This window comes from Sinohyriopsis cumingii, chromosome 9 (genome assembly GCF_028554795.1).
Source record: "Sinohyriopsis cumingii isolate HCF-2022 chromosome 9, ASM2855479v2, whole genome shotgun sequence".
In the NCBI taxonomy this organism is placed as follows: domain Eukaryota; kingdom Metazoa; phylum Mollusca; class Bivalvia; order Unionida; family Unionidae; genus Sinohyriopsis; species Sinohyriopsis cumingii.
This window is the reverse complement of record NC_142969.1, coordinates 58,159,682-58,187,544: the sequence shown is the minus strand read 5'-3', so window position 1 is coordinate 58,187,544 and position 27,863 is coordinate 58,159,682. Positions and strand designations below refer to the sequence as shown.

At 36.9% G+C, this 27,863-nt stretch overlaps 1 protein-coding gene across 2 annotated transcripts in view; it reads left to right on the top strand.

Moving 5' to 3' along the window:
- Window positions 1–27,863, top strand: part of LOC149791886 (histone acetyltransferase type B catalytic subunit-like) — a 137,026-nt gene that overhangs the window by 9,217 nt on the left and 99,946 nt on the right. For both annotated transcript variants that reach the window (XM_089970390.1, XM_089970391.1), the window contains exons 3-6: window positions 3,217–3,292; window positions 5,989–6,112; window positions 15,197–15,338; window positions 17,741–17,894. In XM_089970390.1, the coding sequence (XP_089826516.1) occupies window positions 3,217–3,292; window positions 5,989–6,112; window positions 15,197–15,338; window positions 17,741–17,894 (496 nt within the window). The remainder of the gene's footprint in view (window positions 1–3,216; window positions 3,293–5,988; window positions 6,113–15,196; window positions 15,339–17,740; window positions 17,895–27,863) is intronic.

Genomic DNA, 27,863 nt, shown 5'->3' with positions numbered 1-27,863 from the left:
ACCCTAGACTCTAACCCACGCAGACAGAGGTGAGATGGCAATGATCTGTAACGGTGAGCGTTTTAGTCCGCTCGGCCAGAGAAAAATATTTTCATGGAATACAAACATCGCTACTTTTTTGAAGGACCAATGTCATGGTCACAGTGGTCAGTTTGATCATGTGTGTGCGTGTGCACGCGCATGTGTGTGTTACTTGTACCTCGTGTCTATGGATATCAATTTGTTACGATTAGACATTCCAAGTAAAATAGTCATGGTATCAATTTGAGTTTTACAAAAAAATCATAATAGAATGCATGCCCCTTGATGAGAAATGCTGGAATAATGGCAACAACAGATTTACATGAATCACAGACTTTAAGGAGACAAGGCTGTAGGTAAAGTAAATATTCGATCCGAGACAAAATGAAATATTAATACGTCTCAGTCTTCTGGATACTCGCCATGGCTCCTTCACATTGTACTGACCAAAGCCATCAATATTAACACGTTTTTCTGTATACATTCTTAAACGATAGCAAAATTTGTTATAATTTTGATTAGAAGGAGGCATCTTCTCATGGTGATCCCAGTGAAACGAGGAAGCTACATGTATGACAGACTGGTAATTTGTGAAATGATCGAAATGCGGCTATCTGAGCCAGCTAAAAGAGTTACAAACGTCACGTAATTGCAGTTGTGACAAACGTTCCTCATAATACGAGTTAACTTCATTGACAGTACTAAACTGAATTAGTAAGAATGGATGAGCTGTGGAAAATTGGTTCCATGAGTTGTCATATCACAATTACAGCAATTTATATGCAGTTCTAATTTGACTTGGTAAAAGTGGATGAGCTGCGGCGAGTTGGAACTGTATGTCATCATATTACAATTAGAGCCGTATACAGTCCTAACTTGACCTGGTAAAAATGGGTGAGTTATGGCAAATTGGGACTTCTTGTTGTCATATTACAGTTAATACTGTTATATCACTCTCAAAACATTGTTATTTCTAAAACGCTTTAGGAGTAGAATTCAGTCGGGACTATGATAAAATAATAGTGTTATCTCATAGAACTATTTTCTGAAAACTTACTGTTTGCTTTATTAAGTGAACAAATTAGACTCCATTCTGCAAAGGTCCAGTACTTCTAATATACCACCAGTAAGTGAGTTATAATGGTCAGTTAAACATTGTTAAAGATAGGGATGTGGTTTACAAAAATGTGTTCCGTTCAGAGAAAGTAATGACAACAGTCGTTCAGGTGGTATTAATCTGTCATTAGAGTATATTCATGAGTCATCACAGAGTAGATTCATTAGTCACCAGCGAGTATTCATTAGTCGTCATAGAGTATTCAGTTATTTTACTATATATATAGAATGTGAAGCATGATCATGTCCAGAGGTCTCACTAGGATTTTTAAAACTAGGAGTCCAGGACTCCCATTTTGGTAAAAATAGGAGTCCCACCATCAAAAGTTGCTGCCCCCTCTTTCCTACAGAATCAACACAGACATGAGTGCATCTATTTTTAGATAGAGAGGTTTTCATAATGTAATCACTCACTATAATATAGCTTCATTACAACAGTCCATTGACAGGATTGCAAATTTATGGTTTAATTATTTGTATACGTACTTGTAGTAATTTTAGGCAAATAAATAGCATCTGATTTGCTGTGTTTTTCCTTATTTTTGCAAATACTTATCAAGTCAGAAAACAGCTTAGACCTTAAAGTGCATCTTGCGAATTCCACAACATAGCATTGTCCCATACATTTCTGACCTACATAATTTGCATTTTAAAGTTAAATCTTTAATAAAATAATACCTTGGCTTTGGTTTCATAGATCTGTATATGTATGTACATCAAGGGGTTTTTCAGTCACTGAATTCTGCCATTGTAGATATCAGCACAGCTAATTGATCAACACATTTTCGCACAAAGCAAGTGGCTGAAGCAGGACTGGCAAGTCTTTGAATTTTGTTACACACCTATTACATGCGTACGGAGGACTCCCGCCTCCGTGATTTTCTGCGTCCCAGATCAAAAATTGGCATCCAAATACGTGTAATTAAGCGTTTCCGAGATCTCTGATTCAGTTGTCGAAATAGTGTTCAAGTGTAATTCATTTTAGAAGCTGATTTTAGGAAGGAATTTGCTATCAGCAAAGCCCAACAAAAATAAATTTCAGAACTCTTGGTTGTTGGATTTTTACTTTGTGAAGCACACCAGCATACTGATTAGCACTAATGACACTTGAATTACCTTCAAACCCCTTTGAACCCTGTTGAATTTATATTTGAATTCTAGCTATTGCAACATTGTATGACAATATTAAAAAAGGGGAATGTTTGAGTATGTGGAAATTGGAGTGTGGGCTTGTGGAATTTCAGTCAGGTCTTGTGAGTTTATTTCAGTCACCAGCCTGGGTCCTGTGTTAAAATAATTTTTCTTTGAGCTCTGACTTGATCTGACACGGATGCAGTTAGATTCTTTGAAGCAGGAATATGATACCTTTGTCATATATGATAACTTGATTTGACACAGATGCTGTTAGATTCTTTGAAACAGGAAGATTATAACTTTGCTCGGATCATACTTAGAGTACCACGATCAGAGCACACCTCTCCGCTGCTCTGTACCCTACACTGGCTATCCATTTGATTCAGAATTAAACACAAAATTTGTTCTCTGTGCTACGTTTCGCTGATGAACTCCAGTCCAACATAACTATCCGACCTCACCCATGTGTACACACCAGCAAGATACTTACACTCCTCTTCTGACAATCGTATACTCATTATTCCCACTACAAAAATGAAGTCATATGGACAACGTTCTTTTGCGTACCAGCCCAGCAGCATGGAATGAATTGCCCACTGAACACAAAGACAGTGATCCCATTCAAGAATGCTCTTAAAACTCACTTATTTCGACTGCAAGAACAAACTTAAAGACCTAATAATGTTCCCTACCTTAAATATTTTCAGCATGTTTTGTTTTTTGTTTTTTTAATTTCATGGTGTTTTTTTTTGGTTTTAATATCATTATGTATGTTTTTGTTATGTTATAGGTGTTGTATGATGTTGTAAAGTGCTTAGAGCTTCTAAAGATTAGGTGCTATACAAAGTCCTCATTATTATTATTATTATTATAACTTGATCTGACATATACATTTAGATTATTAAAAGTAACTGGATTATAAAATGTCTTATATCATCATTTCAGTCCGACAAGAGTCAGACTTGGAGGATGACAGGACAACCTTCCATCCAGATATGACACACCAGCTGTTTGGTGAACAGTATGTATTCAAGTTATCACTTATCTCTTCTGTAAGACTGCATACCAGTATGTATTCAAGTTATCACTTATCTCTTCTGTAAGATTGCATACCAGTATGTATTCAAGTTATCACTTATCTCTTCTGTAAGACTGCATACCAGATGGGTTTTTTACACAGCCTGATTCACTGCATATTTTGTATTACTTTGACCTTGCTTGAAAAATGAACCATATATTAGGACAAAAACTGGTGTATAAAGTTACCATCTTGTAAAATTTATGGAGTTGTAGCCATTTTTTGACTAAAGGTTGCCCTTCCTTTTTTCCCTGCACAATATCATATGAAAGACTTTATGGCTTGGCAGCATATTTTGGGTGGAGGCATTAAAAAGAAAGCTTTGATTTTCACTATTTTTCAGCAAAGTTTTAGAGGGTTATGGGTCCAGTTTGAATTGGAACATTGTCCTTCTGTTTGTACTAAGTAACATTGGAAGGGCTTCATGGATGAACCAACTTTAGAATAAGTCTTTATATTAAAGAGATCCAAGTCAGGTTTGACCTTTTTGTTGTTTTTTGGCAAAATTTATGAAGTAAATGGCTTCTGTTTTGCTTAAAATGTTGCCCTAAAATTGCATTATGGACATTTGTCTGGTTTTAGTGGCCTTATTCAATGGTATTATAAGTAAAATGATATGAAAATGTTCTCTTTCTGGTTGTATATAATATTTAGTTGATGTTGCAGTCTACTTTATATATACCGTATTTCATGTAATTTTTCATACTTGAAAAAATAATTATTAATTTCATTGTACGAAAAATTATATGTAAAATAAATCAGTATCATTTTGTGGTACTTACTCTGTACAAAAAATAAAGGGATCATACCGAAACAAGTTCTATGGGACACACGCTACTCAACAACCTAACTGTACAAGTGTACAAAATAAACATATATTTTCTGTCTCATGCTCTCAACTCAAGAATTAAATTACAATAAAAATAAAAGTACTCAAAAAGATTTTTGTTTTGTTTTTATAAGAAAGAGAGAGAGCATAATGTCTCAGTGTGTAAGCTTGTCTGCATTTAGAGCATACTTCTTTGTAACTGTTATGTTGTGTAGTGTTGGCAAAATGATTAAGATGGCCTGAAAATGTATGGGTATTATATATTGGTAAATTGTATGCAACAGTCTGAGTCTACATTGTCAAGAAACTAAGTATAACTTTTATTCTTACAGCAACAACCTCGTTTTCAAATTACAATTAAAAATATAAAGAACTTAAAAACATGTTTTAGTTCATGCGCACAGAAATGGGCCTGTCTTTAGGGAAATGAAAATCTGCAATGTGCTATCAAAGCCATTGTCCATACAGCAAATGTTGTAAAGACCAGTGATCATACACATTACTTGTTATTCGAACTTGCCAATAAAGATAACAATAGAGGGGTATATCGCAGAATAGATTCGCAACAAAATGTTAATTATATCCAAGTCAAAACAGTAGAAGCACTTAAAAGATTGTATATGTATGAATTGATTTAACGGAGTCTATGACTTTCAAACTGACGATAGAAAATGACATGGGTTTTATAAATTATTTTTGTATGACTATAATGAAACAATAAGATTAGTTCATCATTGGTCTGTGGTCTTCATTTTATCATGTACTCAAATATAATTTTTGTTGGATAAGAAACATCACCAGGCTTCAGAACTCATTTTAAAACGCATTTGGTGTTTTGTTACGGTGATGGACTTAATAAGGAGAACTGATTAACAGTAATTAAGGATTATGTTCTGTGAAGGCCTTTGTCCAGTTGTTAATAACACCAGTAGATACTGTAATGACAATATGAGAGCTGATGCATCAATCATTGTGTCTTCTCAGCAACAATTCATTATTATTTTTTGTAAAAACAAAATGGCTGTATGGTATCTTTGATTTTTTCTTGCAAATATAAATCTTATTAGAAATGTTACGTCTGATAATTTAAGGTTTATTTGAAAAATACAAAGTGATATGTACAAAAATTATGATGCATTTAAATAATTGATAGTTTGATAACGGGATTATGTACAAAAAATTAAATGGTACTAAAAAATAGATGAAATACGGTAGTCTGAGTCTGTATCTTAGTACACTGAAAATGGATTATATTCAGTTAACCAGTTCTTGTTTCACTAAGAACTTTGCCCCTCTCAGTTTTGTTTCCATTCCATAACTATTCAGGAACTTCATTGATTGAATTCAAATTTGACACAGTTTGCATAAAAAATATTGTTGGTTTTATTTTACTCTGTTGTCAGGTTAAATTGTATGGACTTAAAACCCCATGGCCTATTGACATATTTCTGGTATATAGCTGTATTAGTCCTAAACCAGAATAGTGTATGATATGGCTATTTGTCCATTGCCCAGCATCTGTCTGTGTGTCAGTATTAAAAATCTTGTCACCAATTCTCCTGAATGGATAGTCATATCAACATGGGGGTTTCCACCACAAATTTACATGTTTGTCCTAAATACAGGTGCTGCCAATCCTCTATCCAACATGGCGGCCACTGTGGCTATTTCAAAATCTTGTCTGACAAGAATACATGTATCAGATAGCTCAATGCTTTATAGTTAAAAAAACGAAATGGTCTTTTAGATGAGTGTAAATCCTGTTGAGGGACTTTTGTTTTATTATTAATAAAAATATTTCCTTTTTCAGAGAGAGTATATTTGGCTATAAAGATTTGGAGATCCAGCTGTATTACAGTGCAGCCAAGCTTACTACCTATCTGCACATTAAATACTTTGATAAAGTATCACCCAAGAGGTTTGATGGAGTTAGTGTGAGTATAGATGGTCTAATCTGAGTGTGTATTAGAATCAGAATTTTTGAAACTGGCCTGGAAGTAAAATAAAAAATGGAGTCCGAGTTTGATCTGAAGATTTTTTGCCAACCAGTCTAAATGGACTCTACATTTGAAGTCCCATTTTGGATTGGCTAATGGTCAAAGCTATTCTCATTCTCAGACTCTGGCTCAGTTTTATGACTTCCAGGTCTGATCACATCCATATATATATATATATATATATATATATATATATATATATATATATATATATATATATATATACACATATATATATATATAAAAAATTTAAAATGCAAAATCTTGAATTTAGCTTTAAAAACACTGTTTAATGTGTGCACCATGAAAATTCACATTTATTAATCAAGTGCAAATTTCTGTGGATTTCATTACAGGTGAAATGATATGCCTATACCACATGTATCTTGATATATACCCTTCAATATGATACATAAAGATCAAAGATTAAATACTAATAATTATTCATAGCCATTGAAGTTTACAAATAAACATTTTATGGTAAATATTGTTTGAAATCATTCTCCACCTTCAGTATTAATGATTTTTAAATAAAGGTAACATAATTCATGCACCATTATATGCTAAATCAGGTTTAATGGGCAATATTTAGCACAGTAAAATTAGACAGGGTACATGTAAACATCAGCTTTTGTATCCCACTTATTAGATACATTAAATCATCAAGGCTCTTGATGCTGTCAACTCTGGCCATGTGACATGCTTCTCACTGATCAGGAATGCCTTGTGCTTTGATAGCACTGTAAGCAAGCAAATTGTAGAGAAATAATGAATATTTGACTTTTAATGTTTTATTATAATTCCTTGAAGTTGATAACAACTGTTGTAGTGATGCAAATTCAGTTAGAAGTCATGGGTAAAGAATGAATTTAAAGTAATGATGATGGTAGTGGACTTGCCTCAGCATCAGATAACATTACAAAGAGTAACAAGGACAGATCAGATGTAAAGAATGCAGCAGAAGACAAATAAAAAGATTGGCTTTAAAATGACTGAATTGAAACCAGTGTGTGAAACTTGCCAAAATGTCCTGCAAACCCACAGGACCAGTAACCAGAAAATACCCCTGGTCCTGTGAGTGACCTACTGGTCAATGACCACTTCCTCATCCAAGAAGATAAAATGTCAGTGATTCAGTGGTAACTTCAGGTAGACATGAATATGAGGTTATTTATATAATCAAAACGGAATATAAAAAAGAATGGCTGTTGTTTTCTGGCCAGCTATGTTGCTTTCTGTCCAGCTGATCCAGTACTATATATAAATCATCTAGGGGCTGGGCGTCATAATTTAACCAGCCTCGATTATAGCCTGAATGAGATCTCATTGACATAACCATTGATGACCAGTCTCGTTTATAGTCTGAATGAGTTGCCATTGACAGTCTCGATTATAGTCTGCATGAGATGCCATTGACATAATCATTGATGACCAGTCTTAATTATGGTCTGAATGAGATGCCATTGTCAGATCATTGATGACCAGTCTCAATTATAGTGTGAATGAGATGCCATTGATATAACCTTTGATGACCAGTCTCAGTTATAGTCAGAATGAGTTGCCATTGACAGTCTCGATTATAGTCTGCATGAGATGCCATTGAATAATCATTGATGACCAGTCTTAATTATGGTCTGAATGAAATGCCATTGTCATATCATTGATGACCAGTCTCAATTATAGTCTGAATGAGATGCCATTGGCATAACCATTGATGACCAGTCTCAGTTATAGTCTGAATGAGTTGCCATTGACATAACCATTGATGACCATTCCCAATTAAATGTGGGTATGTGAGAAAGCTTGCCAGTAGCTTCTCGTGGGTCAGTGGTTCTTCCCGGGGTTTTCCTGGGTTCTTCCTCCACCATTAATACTGGACACAATGCATAGCCTATCATGTGCTGAAAAATGGCATTAAACCCCACAACAACAACTAGTCTCAACTATAGTCTGAATGGGATGTCATTGACCTATCATTGATGACCAGTCTCAGTTGTAGTCTGAATCAGATGCCATTGACATAACCATTGAAGACCAGTCTCAATTATAGTCTGAATCAGATGCTGTTGACATATCATTGATGAATAGTCTCAATAATAGTCTGAATGAGATGCCATTGACATAATCATTTGATGACCAGTCACAGTTAAAGTCTGCATGAGATGCCATTGACATAATCATTGATGACCAGTCTCAGTTATATTGTGAATGAGATGCCATAGACATATCATTGATGACCAGTGTCAATTATAGTCTGAATGAGTTGCCATTGACATAATCATTGATGATCAGTCACAATTATAGTCTGAATGAGATGCCATTGACATAATCATTGATGATCAGTCACAACTATAGTCTGAATGAGATGCCATTGACATACTCATTGATGATCAGTCTCATTTGTAGTGTAAATGAGATGCCATTGACATATCATTGATGACCATTCCTCAATTATAGCTGTGGATGAGATGACATTGACATAACCATTGATGACCAGTCTCAGTTATAGTCTGAATGAGATGCCATTGACATATCATTGATGACTAGTCTCAATTATAGTCTGAATGAGATGCCATTGACATAACCATTGATGACTGGTCTCAATTATAGTCTGAAGGAGATGCCATTGACATAACCATTGATGACCAGTCTCAGTTATAGTCTGAATGAGATGCCATTGACATAACCATTGATGACCAGTCTCAGTTATAGTCTGAATGAGATGACATTGACATAACCATTGATGACCAGTCTCAATTATAGTCTGAATGAGATGCCATTGACATAACCATTGATGACTGGTCGCAATTATAGTCTGAATGAGATGACATTGACAAAACCATTGATGACCAGTCACAGTTATAGTCTGAATGAGATGCCATTGACATATCATTGATGACTAGTCTCAGTTATAGTCTGAATGAGATGACATTGACATAACCATTGATGACCAGTCTCAATTATAGTCTGAATGAGATGCCATTGACATAACCATTGATGACCAGTCTCTGTCAGAATTAGAACCAGCCTCCAAAGATGAGGATTAGTATCCAGTGTACAGTTGGTCATGAAATTAGGTCTGTTGAAAGATGAGTTCTTGTTGGAACTGGATCAAATGCATCCCCATCAACAGATTGCAGCAGAACAGTTATAGTTTGTTCATCTCGGCATTGTGAATAATATCCATGTCTGTAACTCTGTGTATTTTCATACCACCATCCTGAAATGTGAATGAGTTTGGCTAATTCAAACATCATTTGCATCATCAAGTTTTGTTTACAACTAATTAAATTTCTACGTAATGTATGATTGTGATACAACATATCTAATCAGACTATGTTTACCTATGGCATGTGACGGCTCCTATTGCTGCTTAGACCTTTATCAAGAATGAACTCTTCCATAGGTTGAACATGGCTGATTACATGTACACAGGCTACTTTTTTTTGGGATATATAGAATGAGTCGTGTTGTGCTGCATGTTGCATACATGCAAACCATTATAGTTTTTTGGCATAATCATTATGCTGTATTTTGATGCAATTAAAAAAACCCAAATATAAATGTAGGAATAACAAGTTTTGTTGTTGTATTTATTATCATCTCTTTAATTCCACTCATAAATTTGAGAATATTTGAAAAAAAGATGATTCTGCATAAGAACAGCGTAAGAATACTTTATTTGTTATTTATAAAGGTCTATCTCCAAGAAAACAGATGGATTTCTTCAAATAAACACTTTGCCTCACCGATTCCATATATTAATAAGCTAGCTAGGTAGATGACCAATCTATACTTTTAAAGAAAATGGTGCCACATGTTAAATGAGATGCTTTACATTGTGGGTTCTGGATGTATTATATAAAGGAAAATGTTAGAGCAGATGGATGTTTTCAGACATTCAAAACATGTCAGATCAGAAAAAGGACAAATCAACACTGCTTTACAGCTTTAAAAGAAGAATATGACAGTAATGTAATAATGCGCTCAGAGCACATGATCATTGCAGAATTCCAGCTCACTATCAAAAGTTACACTTGTAGACTAATTAAAGTGAGTGCAGAATCTAAACAAATTTTGTTTATGTATTCTGGTTCTAATCCATATTGATTCTGCCCTTTGTGACAAGAATATCGACCAGCTGCTGAACCATGTTAGTGTAAAAAATAAATATATCTTTTTCATAGGTTCTGGTTGTATAATTTTGGCATGTAATATATAGATTTCATTTTTTACACCCAAATTATGCTTTTAGTAAATTAGTTTAAATGCTAAATTAGTGTCACATTGTGGGGAAATTTGTTGATGTTTCCTGTATACATATCTTCTTATAGTTAATTCGTGGTTATAAACACCTTGGATAATGTCAATATGTATCATGTAAGATTACGACTATATACCCAATTCTAAAAAAAAAAATGCCTGTCTATTGTTTCACCATTATGCAATGGGAATTCTACAACCAGGCCGATGAGATAGAGACTACGATTTTGTTTTGCAATTCGTCAGTGATATCATAAGTGGCTTGAAAGCAATTTTGGGCTTTGGGAAAATGGAAACCAGAGAGTGACAATGAAAGCAATTTTGGTCTTTGGAAAAATAGAAACCAGAGAGTGACAAGTATTAAATTAATCAAGGCAGTTTTCAGAGACTAGACCACATCCAATCAAAACTGAGAGATTTACATCTAGGGCAGTCTAAATAAGCAACAGCTTACATTCAAACTAAATCCATTTTCAAAATCAGTACATGTGTGAACCTCACCAGGGGAAGGAAATTCTAGTTGGAATTCTAGATTTGGATTTGCAAACGAAGGTTTTTTTGAGGTAACATATCTTCGCACACGTTGTTGTTGTAGGGTTTAACAGCATTTTTCAGCACACGATAGGCTATATATTGCAGCCAGTATTAATGGTGGAGGAAGAACCCTGGAAAACCCTGGAAAGAACCACTGACCCACGAGAAGCTACTGGTAAGCTTTCTCACATATCCACATTAGCCGAATCTGAGACTCGAACCCACGCAGACAGATGAGGTGGCAGTGGTCTGTAACGGAGAGCACTTTAGACCACTCGGCCACTCGGGGCCCCCCACAAATTTGTCTTAATTTCATAAATCGGTGTTGTATGATTGATAATGAGTGAAAATGGTAAGCTTTGCGTCTGTCAAATACTTGGCCTCCTTGATGATTAATGTGTTTGGAATTGGGCCATTTTTATGCATTGGTAAGTGGCATTTTATTTGTCCCTGGTTTGAAATATTAGCCACCAGTTATAATGGGACCAGTTTATACGAGGGCAGTGACACAAGAGTGTAAGAAATTTTTTAACAGCAGACATGTGAAGCATCACATTTTATCTGCGTTGAGTAATGGACCTAGAAAGATTTCATTAGAATCACAGACTTGAAAGGTTATGGTTAAGGTTTCTAGTTTCACCAAGAAAGGTTGCATGCAAGTTTTCCTTTTTTTTGAACAGTTCAGTTCTAACTCTCTTGAGAGTTAGTGAAATTTCTCCGTCAGATACATTCTGCAATCACATGAATGTTAGGAATATAAGCCTGCTACCTGCCAAATCCAGACCTTTTAGTGATGAAAATGCATCTTTTCTGCCTGTCATATGGACAGACTGCAATAACTCATGTACATCTACATTTACTTTTAACTCTTGGTAAATAAGTTGTGTCTGTTTTATGTGTAGTTTTTTGTTCATGACTAAAATTGTCATTGGCATTCGTCCGTCTTCGAGTGGCTGAAGAGTCTGACCCTAGAGTGAGTCTTTGTTGCACTTGCTGCAGGTGACTGTCAATGCTTGTTGAGGCTTTTGTTTTTTTGGCTTCCTCCTGGCTCTTCTTGCAGCAAGGTTTGTGTTTCACGCTTCCTCAGCTTTCTGAACGCCCTGTCTGACAGCAAGATGCCTGGCAGACTGGTCATCAGCACAGCTGTCAGTCATTGATGTTGGCCATCTTCATGTCCTTTTTGCAGACATCTTTGTAATGCAGCTGTGGCCATCCAGTCAGTCGTGCTTCTTCTGCTAGCTTGCCGTATAGCAGGTCCTTGAGAATGCGGCCTGTGTTCATTCTCCTGGCATGGCCGAGCCAGCTAAGGCACCTCTTGTTGAGAATGGAGAACATGCTGTTCATGCTGGCATATTCCAGAATCTGTGTTGAGTACTTTGTCCTGCCACTGGATGTGCAAAATATGCCACAGGCATCTCAGATGGAGGCTGTTGAGTTTTCTCTCGTGGGGCTCACGTAGGTGGTCCATGCCTCACTGCTGTAGAGGAGTGTGCTGAGCACGCAGGCCTGGTAGACACAGTTTGGTCTTCTCATTGAGGTTGTTGTTCCAGACCCTCGGGTTCAGTCTGGCCATAACTGCTGCTGCTTTGGCAATCCTGTCGGGTTTCCTGAAGGCAGGCAATGTCTATATTCATTTGGGAGAGTTCCCTGTCAATGACGGCAGTCTTCCATGTATCGTTCTATTTGCTGCAGGTCAGCAGTGAGCCCAAGACACATGGTCCTGACGTTCCAGCTTGCGAAATGAACAGCTGGAGTCTTTTTTTCCTTATTGAGTCTTCTTCTTTCCTTATTGAGTCTTGCCTGGTGACTAAATTGTAGTGATTATCTAATAAAGAAGATATTACATAACTAATTTTGTACGCAAGTATAGATTCTATTTTAAGATATTACAGTACCTCTTGATTGCATAGGATCTATAGATATATGTTGGGTTTCTGATGGTAAGTTCAGGGTAGTTTCTGAATGACTGTGTAGGGTCAGGTGGGTTCTTAGAAGAATTAAGTTATTTCCAATTGGATGGGTTAGTTCACATCAATACATTATGTGAAATATTAGATTGAGTAGTAAGATCTTTCACATGAGTTATATTGCAGCATATAGTCATAATGGAATCTTGAAGGTGTATATAAGGAGAAAACTAAGTAATCAAATTCGTTCCTAATTTTAACTTATTCCTTTATGGATTTGTGTTTCATATTTTAAAATCAGTCTGCAGATGCATTTGATGTTACATAATTTGTTAGGCAGTGTTTGTTAGAATTATTTATTGCAATTATGAAGTGCTCATTCGACTAGAACATTATGGTACTATTGTGAATTCAAAGGAATTCTGGATAATGCCATTGTGATATGTACATTCAAGGATCTAAAATTCATTTGGAACATTAGATTCTATTGCTCTTGAATGGAACCTTTTAGGATTATTTTGGATTCACTTCATAATGCTTTAAGTTCCTCTCACATTTTTATTTATAACACTGACAATTAAATTATTTGTCAAGTTTTACAAGCTTGCTATTTTTGCTTTTTTCTGTTACTTAGTTTGTAACCATCTATACTTTAATGATGATAAATACATAATATATGAAATCATGTCAAAACTAGTCAGATAAAACAATATTAACTTATGCAATAAGAATGGTATGCCTTTGTACCTTCCTTACTTTATTTGGTACAAAAACTCTTGATCTTGAGTGGTCTAAAGCGCTCACCATTCTGGATCACTGCCATCTCATTTCTGTCTGTGTGTGTTTGAGTGTCATGCTTGGCTAATGTAGGTATGCGAGAAAGCCTGCCAATAGCTTCTCGTGGGTCAGTGGGTCTTCCCGGGGTTTTCCAGGGTTCTTCCTCCATCAGTTGTACTGGCGGCCATGTATAGCCTATCTTGTGCTGAAAAATGGCATTAAACCCATCAACAAAAACAACAACTTTCCTAAGTAGTAGATGAGAACACAGCTGGCACTTAATTAGGCTGATGGTTCATTGATCCTTTTCATGTCTTAATAGCAGAGAGCATGCCACATTTATACTGTTTACAGTGAAATAGAATTAAAAGATTAAAACATGCATTTCACCTGACAATACATTTTTTATTATTTATTTCTTGCATTGTTGCCACCTGTCAGCATTTACCAGAAGTTTTATTGATAGCTACTTTGCCAGATATCAGTATTTACAGTGTATTGAGAAAATATTTTTCCAATCTAATGAAATTTGTGATTTTTGTTATATTAAAACTTGTGAATTCCACAATGTTGATTGTACCTTTTTGGGCACTAACTGCTATTCTCGATGATAAAACAAGCATATCACAACGTCGTTTACCAATTTTGATTGTGATTTTCTTCACATTGATCAAGTAGTGGGCCATTTTTTCTCTTTAAAAATCGGGGTCCAGGTTTTAAGTGGGTTTATGAGTTGTCGAGGGAGTGGTCTATCTTGTCATGCCTTTTGTTTTAAAAATAGCTCCATCATTTTCTAGGCTAACTTCACTCAGAATACGTGCTTAGCTTTTTATCATCAAAGAGTTAAAAATGGATAAAATTAGGTGGACCAGTCTTGTATTTAAGGACTTTTAAACTGGTGTAATGGTACAGAATGAGTTTTACTTAGGATGCATTTGTGGAGCTGGTGAAATAGACATTTGTGACCATAAAACTACCTTTTAGATCCTGAAACAAGACTTTTCTGTTCTTATGCATTTTGGGAATTTTTTCCTCAAATAGCATAAAATGCGATTCCGTCTGTTGCATGGAGTCATGACATTACAGTGGCTTGAGAATTTCCAACATTATATTGTGGAATTTTCTGCAGTACATTTTGTCAATTGACCAATCAGAAAAGTAGGTTAAATTCACTGAAGTGTTAGAATAAATAATACAATATTTGTTTGCAGTTGGATAATGCTATTCTGGGATCAGTTCATTCATATATGTTGGAATGATTTTCATGGTGTGACAAATTTCAAAACTGGATGTTTGCCAGTCTCAGATTTTGATAGCTCATCTTAATTCATTGATCATGAGAATGCACTTGGAATTGGCAAGAGAAGTCTCTTATTGTTATGTTTGAAATAAAATGTAGCAAATGTTGAAGCAGATTTCTAAGCTACCTGAGGTAGCCCATCATTCATCATTTGACAAACCTTGATTTCTATTCTTATTGTTCATTATTTTGATCATTCTTATTTCTCTTAATGTGCATATATCTTTTATACGAATACAGGCTGATGATGTGATAAAAATCTTGGCAAAAGAAATGCCACCTGGTTACTACACAAACTTAGATGATTTTGTTGCTGCCCTTCCTAAAGATGCCAATTTCAAACCGTTTGGAGACCTTCTTCACTCATACACAGTTCACAAAGGTAACATTAACTATAAATAAGTGACACAAGTACAACACATAGTTCATTTTCTCCTGTTTGATTTGTATGTTGGTGGTATTTTACAGGTAGCATTACATGTTTGATTTTTACCTTGGTGGTGTTTAGCATCATCAAAAGTTCTACTGAGGCCATGCAGTTAAATAATTAAATTTAAGTGTCTTGCCTAGAGATGCACTACATCAGCTGATTACCTGACTCCTGACTTTACTAGTCATTTCAAGTAATATCTCTTACTCCAGTCATGGAAAACTTAAATGTACAAAATGTAGTCTTTTGATTGGTTTGAGTATTATTTAGTAAGGTTTGGAGTCAAGTTCAAAAGTTTTATGGTGATGGTCTGGACAGGATTCAAACCCTGCATGCTAACCACTGAGTAATCACAGCTCTCCTCCTCCCTCTATCTCTCTCAGTCACAGACACAAACATACACACATCATACTGTTAAGCACTAATAGCCAGATAATATTTGACTGCATCCAGTTTGCAAAGTCAGCTGATGTGTTCAGTACTGATTGCCTGATAAGGCCCATATTAAACTAGTATGATGAACGTGTTATTTGTAGTTTAAAATCAAATGATTGTCTTGCCTACCATTCTGGAGTTTGTGGAATTGTTACAAACTGTTTCTAAAAATTGTGCATTCCAAATAAGTGATTAAATTCCAGAAGATTCAGATTTAATGGAACTGCTGAACTGGAGCTTTCAATTGGGCACAGGTTAGGACAAAACATTCTTCTGCAGGAATACAATAGTCTGGCTCATGTAACATATGTTCTAAATGTAAAGCATGGTATAGGTGCAGGTAAGAACAATAGTGATTTGAAGAATGTATTGTACCAGCATCAAGGCAAGAAAAATATCCTCAAAACTTAATTTGCTTTTTTATTTGTTTTTATTAATATATATGTATATGTATGTATGTATGTATGTATGTATTTGCAGTTTTTGTGATGGTTGATGCAGTGCTTTGGTAATTATATAACATGACTGAAAATTGCTTTAGGACCAGCCATTCCATTTATCTCTCTTGCAGGAGCTGTAAGTCATTGGATTAAAGTAAAAAGATGCAAAGCAAAACTTTATCACTCATGTTCATGAAAATAAGAAATGAGAACTGGTTGAAATGTAGTAATTTTCTGCTTTTGAAAGATGCATAACTTGATCATAATTACTCTTCGTTTATTAGCAACTGAGACAGATGCTTGTTCATATCTAAAGTGATGATATGCGATGAATTGTATGCATGCCAACTAAAGAAGTGTATCTTGAACATATCAAGTAAACATAAAAGCAGATCCTTATGCACTGTAAATAAACAGTAAATAATGCATTAGAATATTCTTTTATAATAAATTAGGTCTGATGCAACTGTTTTCCTCACACCCCACTCATGATAATCCCAAGACTAAATTCCTGGACTTGCCTAAATCTTTGCTTCTCTCCCTTCACTGCAAGTGAAGTATCTATTAATCTCAAATACAAGGGACATTGTAATAGAGACCTGCCACTTACTCAGATTTACTTGGGATGCCCCCGAATTTTTGTCCATAAATCCAAAGTCAGATTTTCTGATTTTTTTAAAACCAAAATTCCAATTTTGCAAAATGACAAAATATTTTTTAAAGTACCCTTTGATTCATGAAGACTGCACAAAGAGAGCAAACGTGATAGAAATTGCAGTTCAGATAGTCTTCAAAGAGTCTGATGACTTTTTGTTACAAAGGGACATATTTAAATAATGTGATTGTGATTAATAAAAAGTTGGGAGTTAGAAGCTTGAAGACTGTAAAATCCCACAGATACACCCCAATACATGTTTTTGCAATAAAAGAAATTCCCAGTTCTTAGTTGATTCTTTGAATATGAGTGTCTTTGGGAAGGTTGAATATATGTTTCAAGAAGTTCCTATGGATATTTCGTTTGTGTAATCTTGATGAAAAGAATTTGGATCATGGTACAGAAGTGATTTTACCAAGATTATTAAAATTTAGACAGGATGATCTAAAATTATATTTTGGTGGATCATTGAAAAACAGTTCTAATTTCCTATGCCTTAGTCATTAAAATGATAAATTTCTGATTTGAAATTAAATTAAAAAACATATGTAGACAATACTTGAAATAGATCAAATTTCGTTGGCAGCTCATCCAACACAGTCTGAGTTAAGTGCCTTGTTCATGATAGCCAGCCTGATTTAGGATTTGAGTCTGTTCAATCACAAATCCCATAAAATAAACATCAAGCCATTACAGCTCCTTCCTCCATTGTTTGTCTTTTACAACATGCATATCAGGCCAATTCTGTGTCCTTCTAAATTTATTAATCTAACACCAGCTTTTTCTAAGGTAATGAATAAACATATTTTTCCTGTTATTCACAGATGGTGGCGATAGAAAGTTTGAAATCTACAAAACCAGTATTGATTGCCCTGGCTTCAGAGACTATCATGAAAGGCTCCAGACCTTCTTACTGTTCTTTGTTGACGCCGCCTCCTTTATTGATGTGGATGATGATAGGTGGTCCTTCTACCTTGTGTAAGCTTCTCAACATTTTAGCCACACCGATCAAATGATTTTAGTATTGTCGGTATAGATGTTCAGGTTTCAGAGAACATGATAAGGCTTCAAACTTATCTGTTACAAACCCTGAAGAGACAGTTTTACTAAATCTTTGTTTTGTTTGCATTTCATCAGATCATTTAATATTCTTGGTGTCAGAAATGCATTCTGAATTTGCATATTTGCATGGAGTGCCCTCAGATCACATTCCAAGAAACCTGGAATCACTTTTGAAATCTGTTTTCAAGTCTTGAAGGGGTAGTTTTTGTTTTATTAATTATTAACTCTACTGGTTAGACCTGAAGAACTTAAAGGGATGGCCTGTTTTCTGATGACTGATGCCCGACATTTATCTGCTAGAACAAATTATCACTACTTTTCCTAAACTACTTTGTGGATTGCCATGAAACTTGACTCACACAATTATCCCAAGATCTAGTTGGTCCTAAATGAAAATGGTGCTGTTCCGACAACCAATGCATCATCCGTCTTGAAACTCTTTGCTATTCCTCCAGAATGGATGGTCATATCAACATACGGTTTTCACTAAAAGATTCTTAAATTATAGTTGATCTAAATGAAGATGGTGCTACTCAAATATCCAATATGGCCACAAAAGCAGCCATTTTTAAAATTTTATTTCTGCTTCCATTGAATTCATTGTCATGTTTTTTTCATCATTGAAAGATTTATGTTCAGTAGTTAAATGAAAATTATGTCAATCGGTTAATCTGAAAATGATGCTGATGTGACATTCACATGACAGTCACCTTAAGAATCTTATTGCCTTGACAGCCATCTTAAGAATCTTATTGCCATGACAGCCACCTTAAGAATCTTATTGCCATGACAGCCACCTTAAGAATCTTATTGCCATGACAGTCACCTTATGAATCTTATTGCCATAACAGCCACCTTAAGAATCTTATTGCCATGACAGCGACCTTAAGAATCTTATTGCCATGACAGCCACCTTTAGAATCTTATTGATGCTTCTCCTGAAAGACTAACAGACTTTTTATGTCTGGTAGTTCTAATTGAAAATGCAGACCTGTCAACCCTTATGATTTTGCCTTAAGTTTTATGAAAATGACCCTTGAAAAACAGACTTATGGAATAAAAGAAAAAACTACAGAAATATTGTTGTGTTAAAATCCAGATAATTGGCTTGTCCATGTTTCTTAATTTGAATCTGGATGTCATACTAGATTTATTGAAGTTAGTCAGCGAACCAGACTAACTTTACTTCGGATGCTTTAAACTGCACGTCATTTCATGCAAATCGTTGGCATAAGACTGTTGATTATAGAACTTTAAATAAATGGCATCCAGTAAAGCAGTACATGTTGAAGAAAAAAGAAAAAAAGCCTCTTAAAAATCATTAATAATCACTGACATGCCTACCATGTCTTATTTTGTCTATTAGTCCTGCAAAATGCCCATATTTGCTGTTGTGAATACACTTTTAGCATTGAAAAATCTGCAAATGTGGGGATAAAAAATCCTCATGTTATAACATGCTAACAGGAAATTGTCAACTTGGCACATGTGCAGTGGTTTAAAAAGCTATTGCAAACAAGTGTGTTCTGATGCACTTCTAATCTGCTAGACAACATTCACAGATTCTTCTATTAAAATCTGTTTTCAGGGTGTTGTGTTTGATTCTACACAAAAAGTCAAGGCTTCTAAAAAGAATTATACATTGAGGAAAGTGATTAAAAACATACATTAAAAAAGCTCACAATGCTTTGTAACGAATAAACTGACGAGTATGAATTCATATAAAATCAGGAAAAATGCTGGCACAGTATCTGTAGCATTTTGCAGATGTGAATTTTCAATCAAGTCTGGAGGAATGTTTGATGAATGTAGACTTGTTTCAGGATAAAGACATTACGACCTTGCAATAAGAAGTTAAATACTCAAAGAAAATTGTTATATGTTTTTAGTCACCTGGATCTAGTACAGTTGTTTCGCCGAGTCCAAGTCTGATGTAATTAGAGCTGGAGTTATGTTAGTAGATATTATTACTGAACTGAATCTGCCTGTGAGTGCACTTGATGCATTTTTCAAAGGCTTTTAAAGTTATGTTTAGTGTCTCTGACATTGCAAAGCAATTTCGTTGTGGCAGATCAAAAGGAACAGAAAGAAACAGCGGCTAGTACTTCTTTAAAATTAGCTGAAAGAATATGGAATTCGCTGTTTCTACAGATGGATGCAATAGTCAAGGAAACTTTAAAACCTTTCCTAATGTTATCAGAACTGTTGATCCAGTATCATCATCAGTAACATCAGACATTCTCTCTATCCCTGTTTATGAAGGTTCTGCAGCAGGTGAAGAAATGTTCTTGGGTCTGACAATGCTTATGTGATGGTTGGGAACATTACAGGTGTGTATGGATGTATGATTGAAGAGCAACCTGTGTGTGTCACCTGATATATCTAGCTGCATGTCTTCCACTTAATATTGCCCAGCTTTAGATGTATATTATGTTTCAGTCAAAAGCAGTAAACTGCAAGCAGTGTTCAATTCCACTTGATCCAAAAGCAAATAAAATTCTAAAACATGTTTCAACTAGATGGCTAAGCATCAACAGGTGCTTACAAAGACTTCTGGACAACTGGGACCCTCTAAAGTATTTTTAAAGAAAAAGGGGTCTGGAAAAGAAAGATTAAGCTGAGAATCACATTCTCTTCTCGAATAAATTGCCTTGTATTTCTTGTTTTGCTAAATGCTCTACAACCATTAGACGATGTTACTACAGATCTACAGTGCAATGAACAGAATTAGAACTGTGTCAGGCAGAAGCATAATCTTCCAATCAATTTTCTGATCTCTAATTTCCAAGATTATTTTCAACCATACTGTTTCATGAACCCACCAGAACAGATGGTTAAAATAAATTTAATTCATCTTTTATGTAGCTCCCCAATTTTTTTGTCGTTAACTGCAATTCATTTATTGTCCTCTCATTGAAAATATTTCCCATACACTAAGAAAAGAGGCACACTTATCCTCATCATTGAGGCACACTAAGCCATACACTAAGAAAAGAGGCACACTTATCCTCATCATTGTTATTATTGTATATTTGAAAACCACTCAGGTGACCTAAGTGGTTAGAGTGTTCCCTTCAGATGTGGGAGGTTGTGGGTTCAAACCCCGGCCAAGTGATACCAAAGACTTAACAAAAATGGTACTAGCAGCCATGCTTGGTGCTCAGCATTAAGAGGTTAGTGTTAGGACTGGTCAGCCTGGTGTCAGGATAATGTGACTGAATAGGACATCATGTGACATGACTGCAGCATGATGCAACAGTGCTAGACATTGTTATAAACTGCCACACTACATACATCATAGCGATATGACTGGAACATTGTTAAAGCTACATTTAAAAATAATTCAGATTTTATACTTGTATGTTTTCTTTTAATTTTACCCTCCCATACCATTTGTCTTGTTTTAAATATGTCACATTTTTATCTAGCTACTGTTCTAATTGTGTGTTAACCTTAGAATGTGTATGAAACTGGGAAACTGAGTTCCAAGATGGCAAACCTCTAAATTGATGTATTCTATTCGAATTCCATTTTAACTAAGAGTTCATCAACTCCCAGTCAACTTTCTTTGGCCATTCTGACCAATCATGCTGTAAAATAATGTCCAAATACCATGGGATAACTCAAGACCATTAAAATTAAATAACCTAGTCAGGTTATCACCCATGCAGATATGTTGTTTGGATTTTATCTAAAAGAGATTGGGGGGGGGGGCTCCCCCCTTGTCAAAATAAAGGGGGAGTTGACAGCAAAAGAAAAGGGAAGGAGCAGGAAATGGACATTATTCAGTATTTATCTATCACTTAAATATCCATCTCTCTTTCTTACTGCTCCATTCTGTTCAGGCTCTTCTAAGACCAAACAGTCCCTTAATAGCAATTATCCTAGTGACATTATTGGGCTCAGAAATGAAACAGGGTCACATAAGAGATGTGCTGGTCCAGTAGGCAGAAAGACTATGCTTATTCCATGTTTGACTGCTAATTGTGATGTTGTCAAAAGAATTATATCTTCTTTTGTAAGTATCATTCAGACTGACTCAGGTTACATATTTGGTTTAATGTCAGTAAAACTGGTTCTAAAACTAATGATGTTTAATTTGGAGTTGTCCTTGTTTGTCCATCAGATTCAAGGTTTTATGTACTAAAATGAAATGAATACATTTGCATTCTAAATTACTATCATGGCTTTATCAGATATATGTGTTTTTAATGGGAACTCATAGCTTCAGTGAATTTTTAAAAAACTAATCAAAGAATTAAATTTTTGTGACGATTACATTAAGTTTTTAAATGATGCAGCAAAAATTCTCAGCATGCATAAATTGCAGAAGAAATGAGTAACATTAGATCTGGAAATTAATATTACTGGGGATTTACTAATAAGAATATGCAGAAATAATAATCTGATTTAAATAAAATACTTGGTGACAATGCTGGACCTACAACTATCCACATTGCATCTGTTGTTGACTATTCTGTTGTTTCTATCAATACTCAGAAATATGACTAATTTTTTCATACATGAATTTGACCCACTTTTACCATTAGTCACTTCTGGTTTAACCATAAAACTAAGCAAATTAACCTCATAACAATAATATGTTAACGCAAAAACTGAGATGTCAAGAAAACAGAAGGGACTATATATTTGTACGAGTGAACTAGAAGAGATGGTAAAGAAGACTGATAAACAGTTTTATTAATATTTTTATTTTTATTATATATAATGCACATTTAAAAAAGATATGGAAAAATTAATTAAATAAATAAATATGACAAAAAAAATTAAAATAAAAAAATGATATATCTTGATATATTACTGACAAATGTTCATTTTTTCATCAAAACTCAATTTATATAGTAAAAAATTATGGTGTGTATAATACTTATAATTAGGTATTTTATAAATAATTTACCATAATGTATTGAGAATTTATTTAAAAATGCACATTCATTTTTAAAGAATTAGTTAACTTATTTTCATGATATTAGTTTATACTTTCACTAGTTAAGTTATTCTGTAAATAAGAATAAAATAAAAATATTCTTAACTAATTGTAAAAAGGGGACAATTAGAAAAAAGATTAATGAAGGTTGTGTTTTGGAATTTAGACCTTTTGGATATACTGTATTAAGATGGTGAATCCAATAGGTTGAAAGATGTCTTGCAAAGTATGGGAACTCTTGTTAAATTGTGTGGTGAGAATTATTGATCAGTATAGTTTTTTATGTCTGATCTGTGTTGGTTCATACGATAATATTAATAAAACTGTTTGTCTCTATTTATTCATGAATTTTAGAGATAGTTATCGATAGAGAGATATGTTTATCCTTCAAATACGTTCCCCGATCACATTAACGTTAGGGATATAAGCCTGCTACCTCTCGAATTCAGCCCTACTAAAAGACGAAAATTCGTCTTTTCGGTCTATCTCATATAGACCAAAGGGCAATAACTCTTGCCCCATACCTCCCCTTGCCACCGCCAGGTGTCACTAGTTTTTAAGCTTCGCTTGTACTGATAACACGTACATTATACCTCCAAACAATCCAAGCCATCTTAGCGTTAAATTGGACCATCCGAAGTTAAATTTGGATTTATTGTGTTGGACAATCATTCTTCTACAGGTTGTATACATTATTTAACAATTTCTTTCAAAATTGAGTGACTTTGTCACCCTTACGGATTTTGTTTACTGAAGACCATGTTACACGCTATCGCGGAACTTGTGTTGTCAATTAAGAGTTAACGCAACACTGACTAATTTCGCTTACTCTGTTAGTAACGGTTGTGGTATTAGCGAATTAATAACATGCTGAATTGCTAAATTGTGCTTTCTTTTCTTTTCTTGTGTCGTTTCACTAGAAATGTCAACCAAATGCATGAAATGCAAAAAGTTCAAAGCAAAAGAAGACAACCATGACTCTTGTATTGTATGTACCAAGTGTACATCATCTATGCCATGCAGCGTGTGTAATACTTGGACAGAGCAAACGTGGGCTGATGTAGTCCCGAAGGCAGCAAAAGGGAGGGATAGACGGAATAAGTCTAAGAAAGATAGCATTGATGTCTTCGGTATACATCCGAAGACAGCCTCCATTGCGAGCCTTGTGGGGGATGTTGGGGTTCCCCCCTCCACCTAAAGTTCGTTGTTTGCAACCGTCAGCCACAGTAACATCAGCGGCAGTGGAGGAAAATAATGTTGACAGGGTACAACAGTCCAACTTTGAACAGATGCGTCGTTTGGTCCAGGAAACGATGACGCAGCTATTGACATTAGGCCAGATATTACCCTTATTTCCCTCGCTTGCTTCCACAGCTTTTTCTGACTCTTTGGGGGAATGATCCCCCAATTTTAGGCTGCCCAGTGGGCATAAGTCTCCCCGCATGTCCGAGCATGGCCTTTGGGCCTGTAAGTCAGGACGCATGGGGTTTTTATCGGATCCATTTCTTTATACAACCTCTACATCACCGGCCGGCCGGTTGTTCCAGCATGGGGACCCTATTGCTAAAACGGTCCGACCAAACATGACTTATGGGGATTTTAGTGATAAATCCATCCGTCAAGCTGTACCGCCGGCAACATACCAATACTATGGCGGAGATTTTAGTGAGAAATCTGTCCGTCCAGCCAGGCCATTGGAGCAGCTGGTACCGGTGATAGCAGGACCGTCGCCAACATTCAGACCGACCACAAGCCAGACAAACCAGCCGGCAGGGCCATCCATCCATATGTTCACGGCTTAATCCACAAGGGAGAGTTAGTGACAGTGTTAAGGATGATGGAATCGCATCATCTATGCCACCTGGTATGCTCTATCCAGAAATGCAAGCTAATACAGAACACGACTCGGCACACAGTGAGGGTGACGAAACTCCTGCAAATCAGCCGTACACAGATCCAACCATGGAACGGACTGAGTTTGGCTTCAAGGCGGCAGTGGAGGAAATTTATAGGGTGTTGGCAACTTCAGAATGCCCTCCACCTCCTACCGGCACTCAAGACTACAAAGTTAAGACGTCTGTAGATCTTGACGGGGAGGAAGAGATGCCGTCCTTCCGGCTCCTTCCCCAGTTGGAAAAAATTAAGGAGATCAGTGATCGTCTATCAGGACAAATAGGTGATCCGGGGAATGCTAAGGCGTTCTTTTCAGAAAGCCAAGTACCAGTGACGTTCTTGTGTCGCTGGTACAAAACTCATTCAGACGCCTTCAGTACGGATCTTCCGGCCCTGGACAAAAATATGGCAGCAGTTCACATGTCCGCTCCACTGTTTTACAAAGTGGACAAAAATGTGTTCCATGCCACGTCAAAGTTAGTCCGGAACATAGTCACTATGTCATCAATGTTAGACTTGGCTTCATTAGCCATTTTTCCAACTCGCAGAAAAATCTGACAATGACCACGCTTGGGAAGCGACGGCCCGGATTGCTAGAGTTATTAACAGGACAGCTCACCATTACATGGCTAATACATTGACTGCTTCTGCCAACTTAGACCTGATACGACGTGACGCATGTCTGCGGTCCACGTCGCTCAAGCCTGATCATCCTCTGGCTTTATGGATGACTCCGTTTGGGTCGCCTTTACTCTTTGGAGGAAAAATTGAAGAAGTTCGGAAGCAGGCAGCTCAGGAACTGCCCCTCCAACTCGCCACCCAACCCTCGCAGGTGTTTAGAAAAAATCAGCCCCTGCCACAGCGGACGGATGATTGGCGGACCAGGGACAAGGGATCCTTACAATCAAATGTGCAGTATAGATCCCAACCCAGTGCCAGGAGACAGCAGTCTAATCAAGCTAGGAGGCAACCATACAGAGGCGGTAAGAAACAAAGTTTCTCCGTCTTCAAGCCTCCTAACTCTAAAAATTGACATACCCTCTCCACCACCCGCGGACAGCCTACCTGTGGGCGGCCGCCTCCTGCAATTTCAGGACCACTGGACCACCTTTTTTCCTCAGAACGATTGGGTGATCCAGGTCATTTCGGAGGGACTTCAGATTTCATTTATCCAACCCCCTCCCCTGTCCTCCTCTCCCCTCTTCACGGATGTACCGTCCGATCGGGAGAAGGATACCTTTCTACACAGGAGATATGGTCGCTCATAGAAAAACGGGCGGTGGAGATTGTGAAAAAACTGCAATCGCCGGGGTTTTATTCCAGGCTGTTTCTTATCCAGAAGACAAAAGGCAAGTTGAGGCCGATCATTGACCTGAGTCGCCTCAACCAATACATTTTACCACCGAAATTCAAGATGGAAACGGCGAGATCAATCCGTCTTTCTATCCGGCGGGACGAGTATGCCGTCAGTCTAGATATGACCGACGCATATTTTCATGTCCCTATCCACCCCATGTCACGGAAATTTCTCCGATTCGCTTACCGCGATGCGGTTTATCAGTTCCAGGTCCTACCCTTTGGCCTCAACATCAGGCCTTGGGCTTTTACCTAGGTTATGGATTGCGTCGTCACCCTGTTCCGCTTGACTTCATCTACAGGGATGGCAGTGTACTTGAACGACATCCTCCAGAAACATATGGTAAGTTCTATTCTGCTCAAAGGCAGAAATGATCTTTTAGCACTTTTAGATCATCTAGGCTTTCTCGTGAACTGGGAAAAGTCCGATCTCCATCCATCCCAGCATTTTGTCCACCTGGGTATGGAGTTTCTCACCGATCTGAATCTGGTATGGCTTCCTCGCGCTCAGGTAATCTGGATTGTTGAACTCGTTGAGTCCGTTTCCAACAGGACGTGGATTTCAGTGAGAGAATTCTTGCAATTCCTCGGATTATTCAATGCGGCAGCGGACTTGATCCCGCTTGGCTGTCTTTTTATGCGTCCCTTACAAATGACGTTACTGGCATAATGGCGCCCCTTTTCAAGTCTCCTCAATCAAACAATAATGATCACGCCCGAGATACGATCATTCCTGCATCAGTGGCACAACTCCGGTTGGCTGTCCACGGGGATTCCTCTGGAGATGCCCCAAGCGGAGATAACGGTACGTACCGACGCCAGTACCTATGGTTGGGGTGCCCATCTGTTGCCGGACTTCACTACAGTCAGCGGCACGTGGGAGCCAGGGGAGAGGCCTCTCCACAACAACCTTTTAGAAATGAGGGCTGTCATCAATGCCTTTCATTTCTGGAAGGATCAACTCTCAGGAAAATCTGTCCTCATTATGTCAGACAACTCTGCGGTGGTGACTTACCTCCTGAAACAAGCGGGCACCAAATCACCAGACCTGTGCATTCTGATCTGGCAGTTTCTACATTGGTGCGACAACCTCCACATCAACGTACAAATTAGACGCATTCCCGGCAGACTCGATGTCTTGGCCGACACTCTATCAAGGAAAGGTCAAGTCATTCACACGAAATGGTCACTCCATCAATCAGTCTTTCTTCGGATTTGCACACTTTGGGGGCATCCGATGATCGATCTTTTTGCAACAAGGTGGAATCGCAAGTTGCCCACCTTCGTCTCTCTGGTTCCAGACCCAGAGGCTTGGGCCGTGGACGCTCTGTCAATCAGCTGGGAGGGGTTGTGGGCATTCGCCTACCCTCCCACGGTTTTGGTACCGAAAATAATCCAGAGGTTAAGGGGTTAGAACAGTCGGATGATTCTGATTGCCCCTCTCAGATGGAACAAGTCCTGGGTCACTGATCTACTCGATCTAGCGATAGATCTACCCAGGAAGATTCCAACCAGCCCAAATCTTCTCAAACAACCGCGGTCACAGGTGTTCCACCCCTGCCCGGACCGTCTTCTTCTTCACGCTTAAGGCTCTTTTCCCGGAAGCCTTGCGAGACAAACAATTTAAACCTTCGATTGTGGAGAGAATCTCGAGAGCAAGAAGGCCCTGCACTCTGAAGGCTTACGAG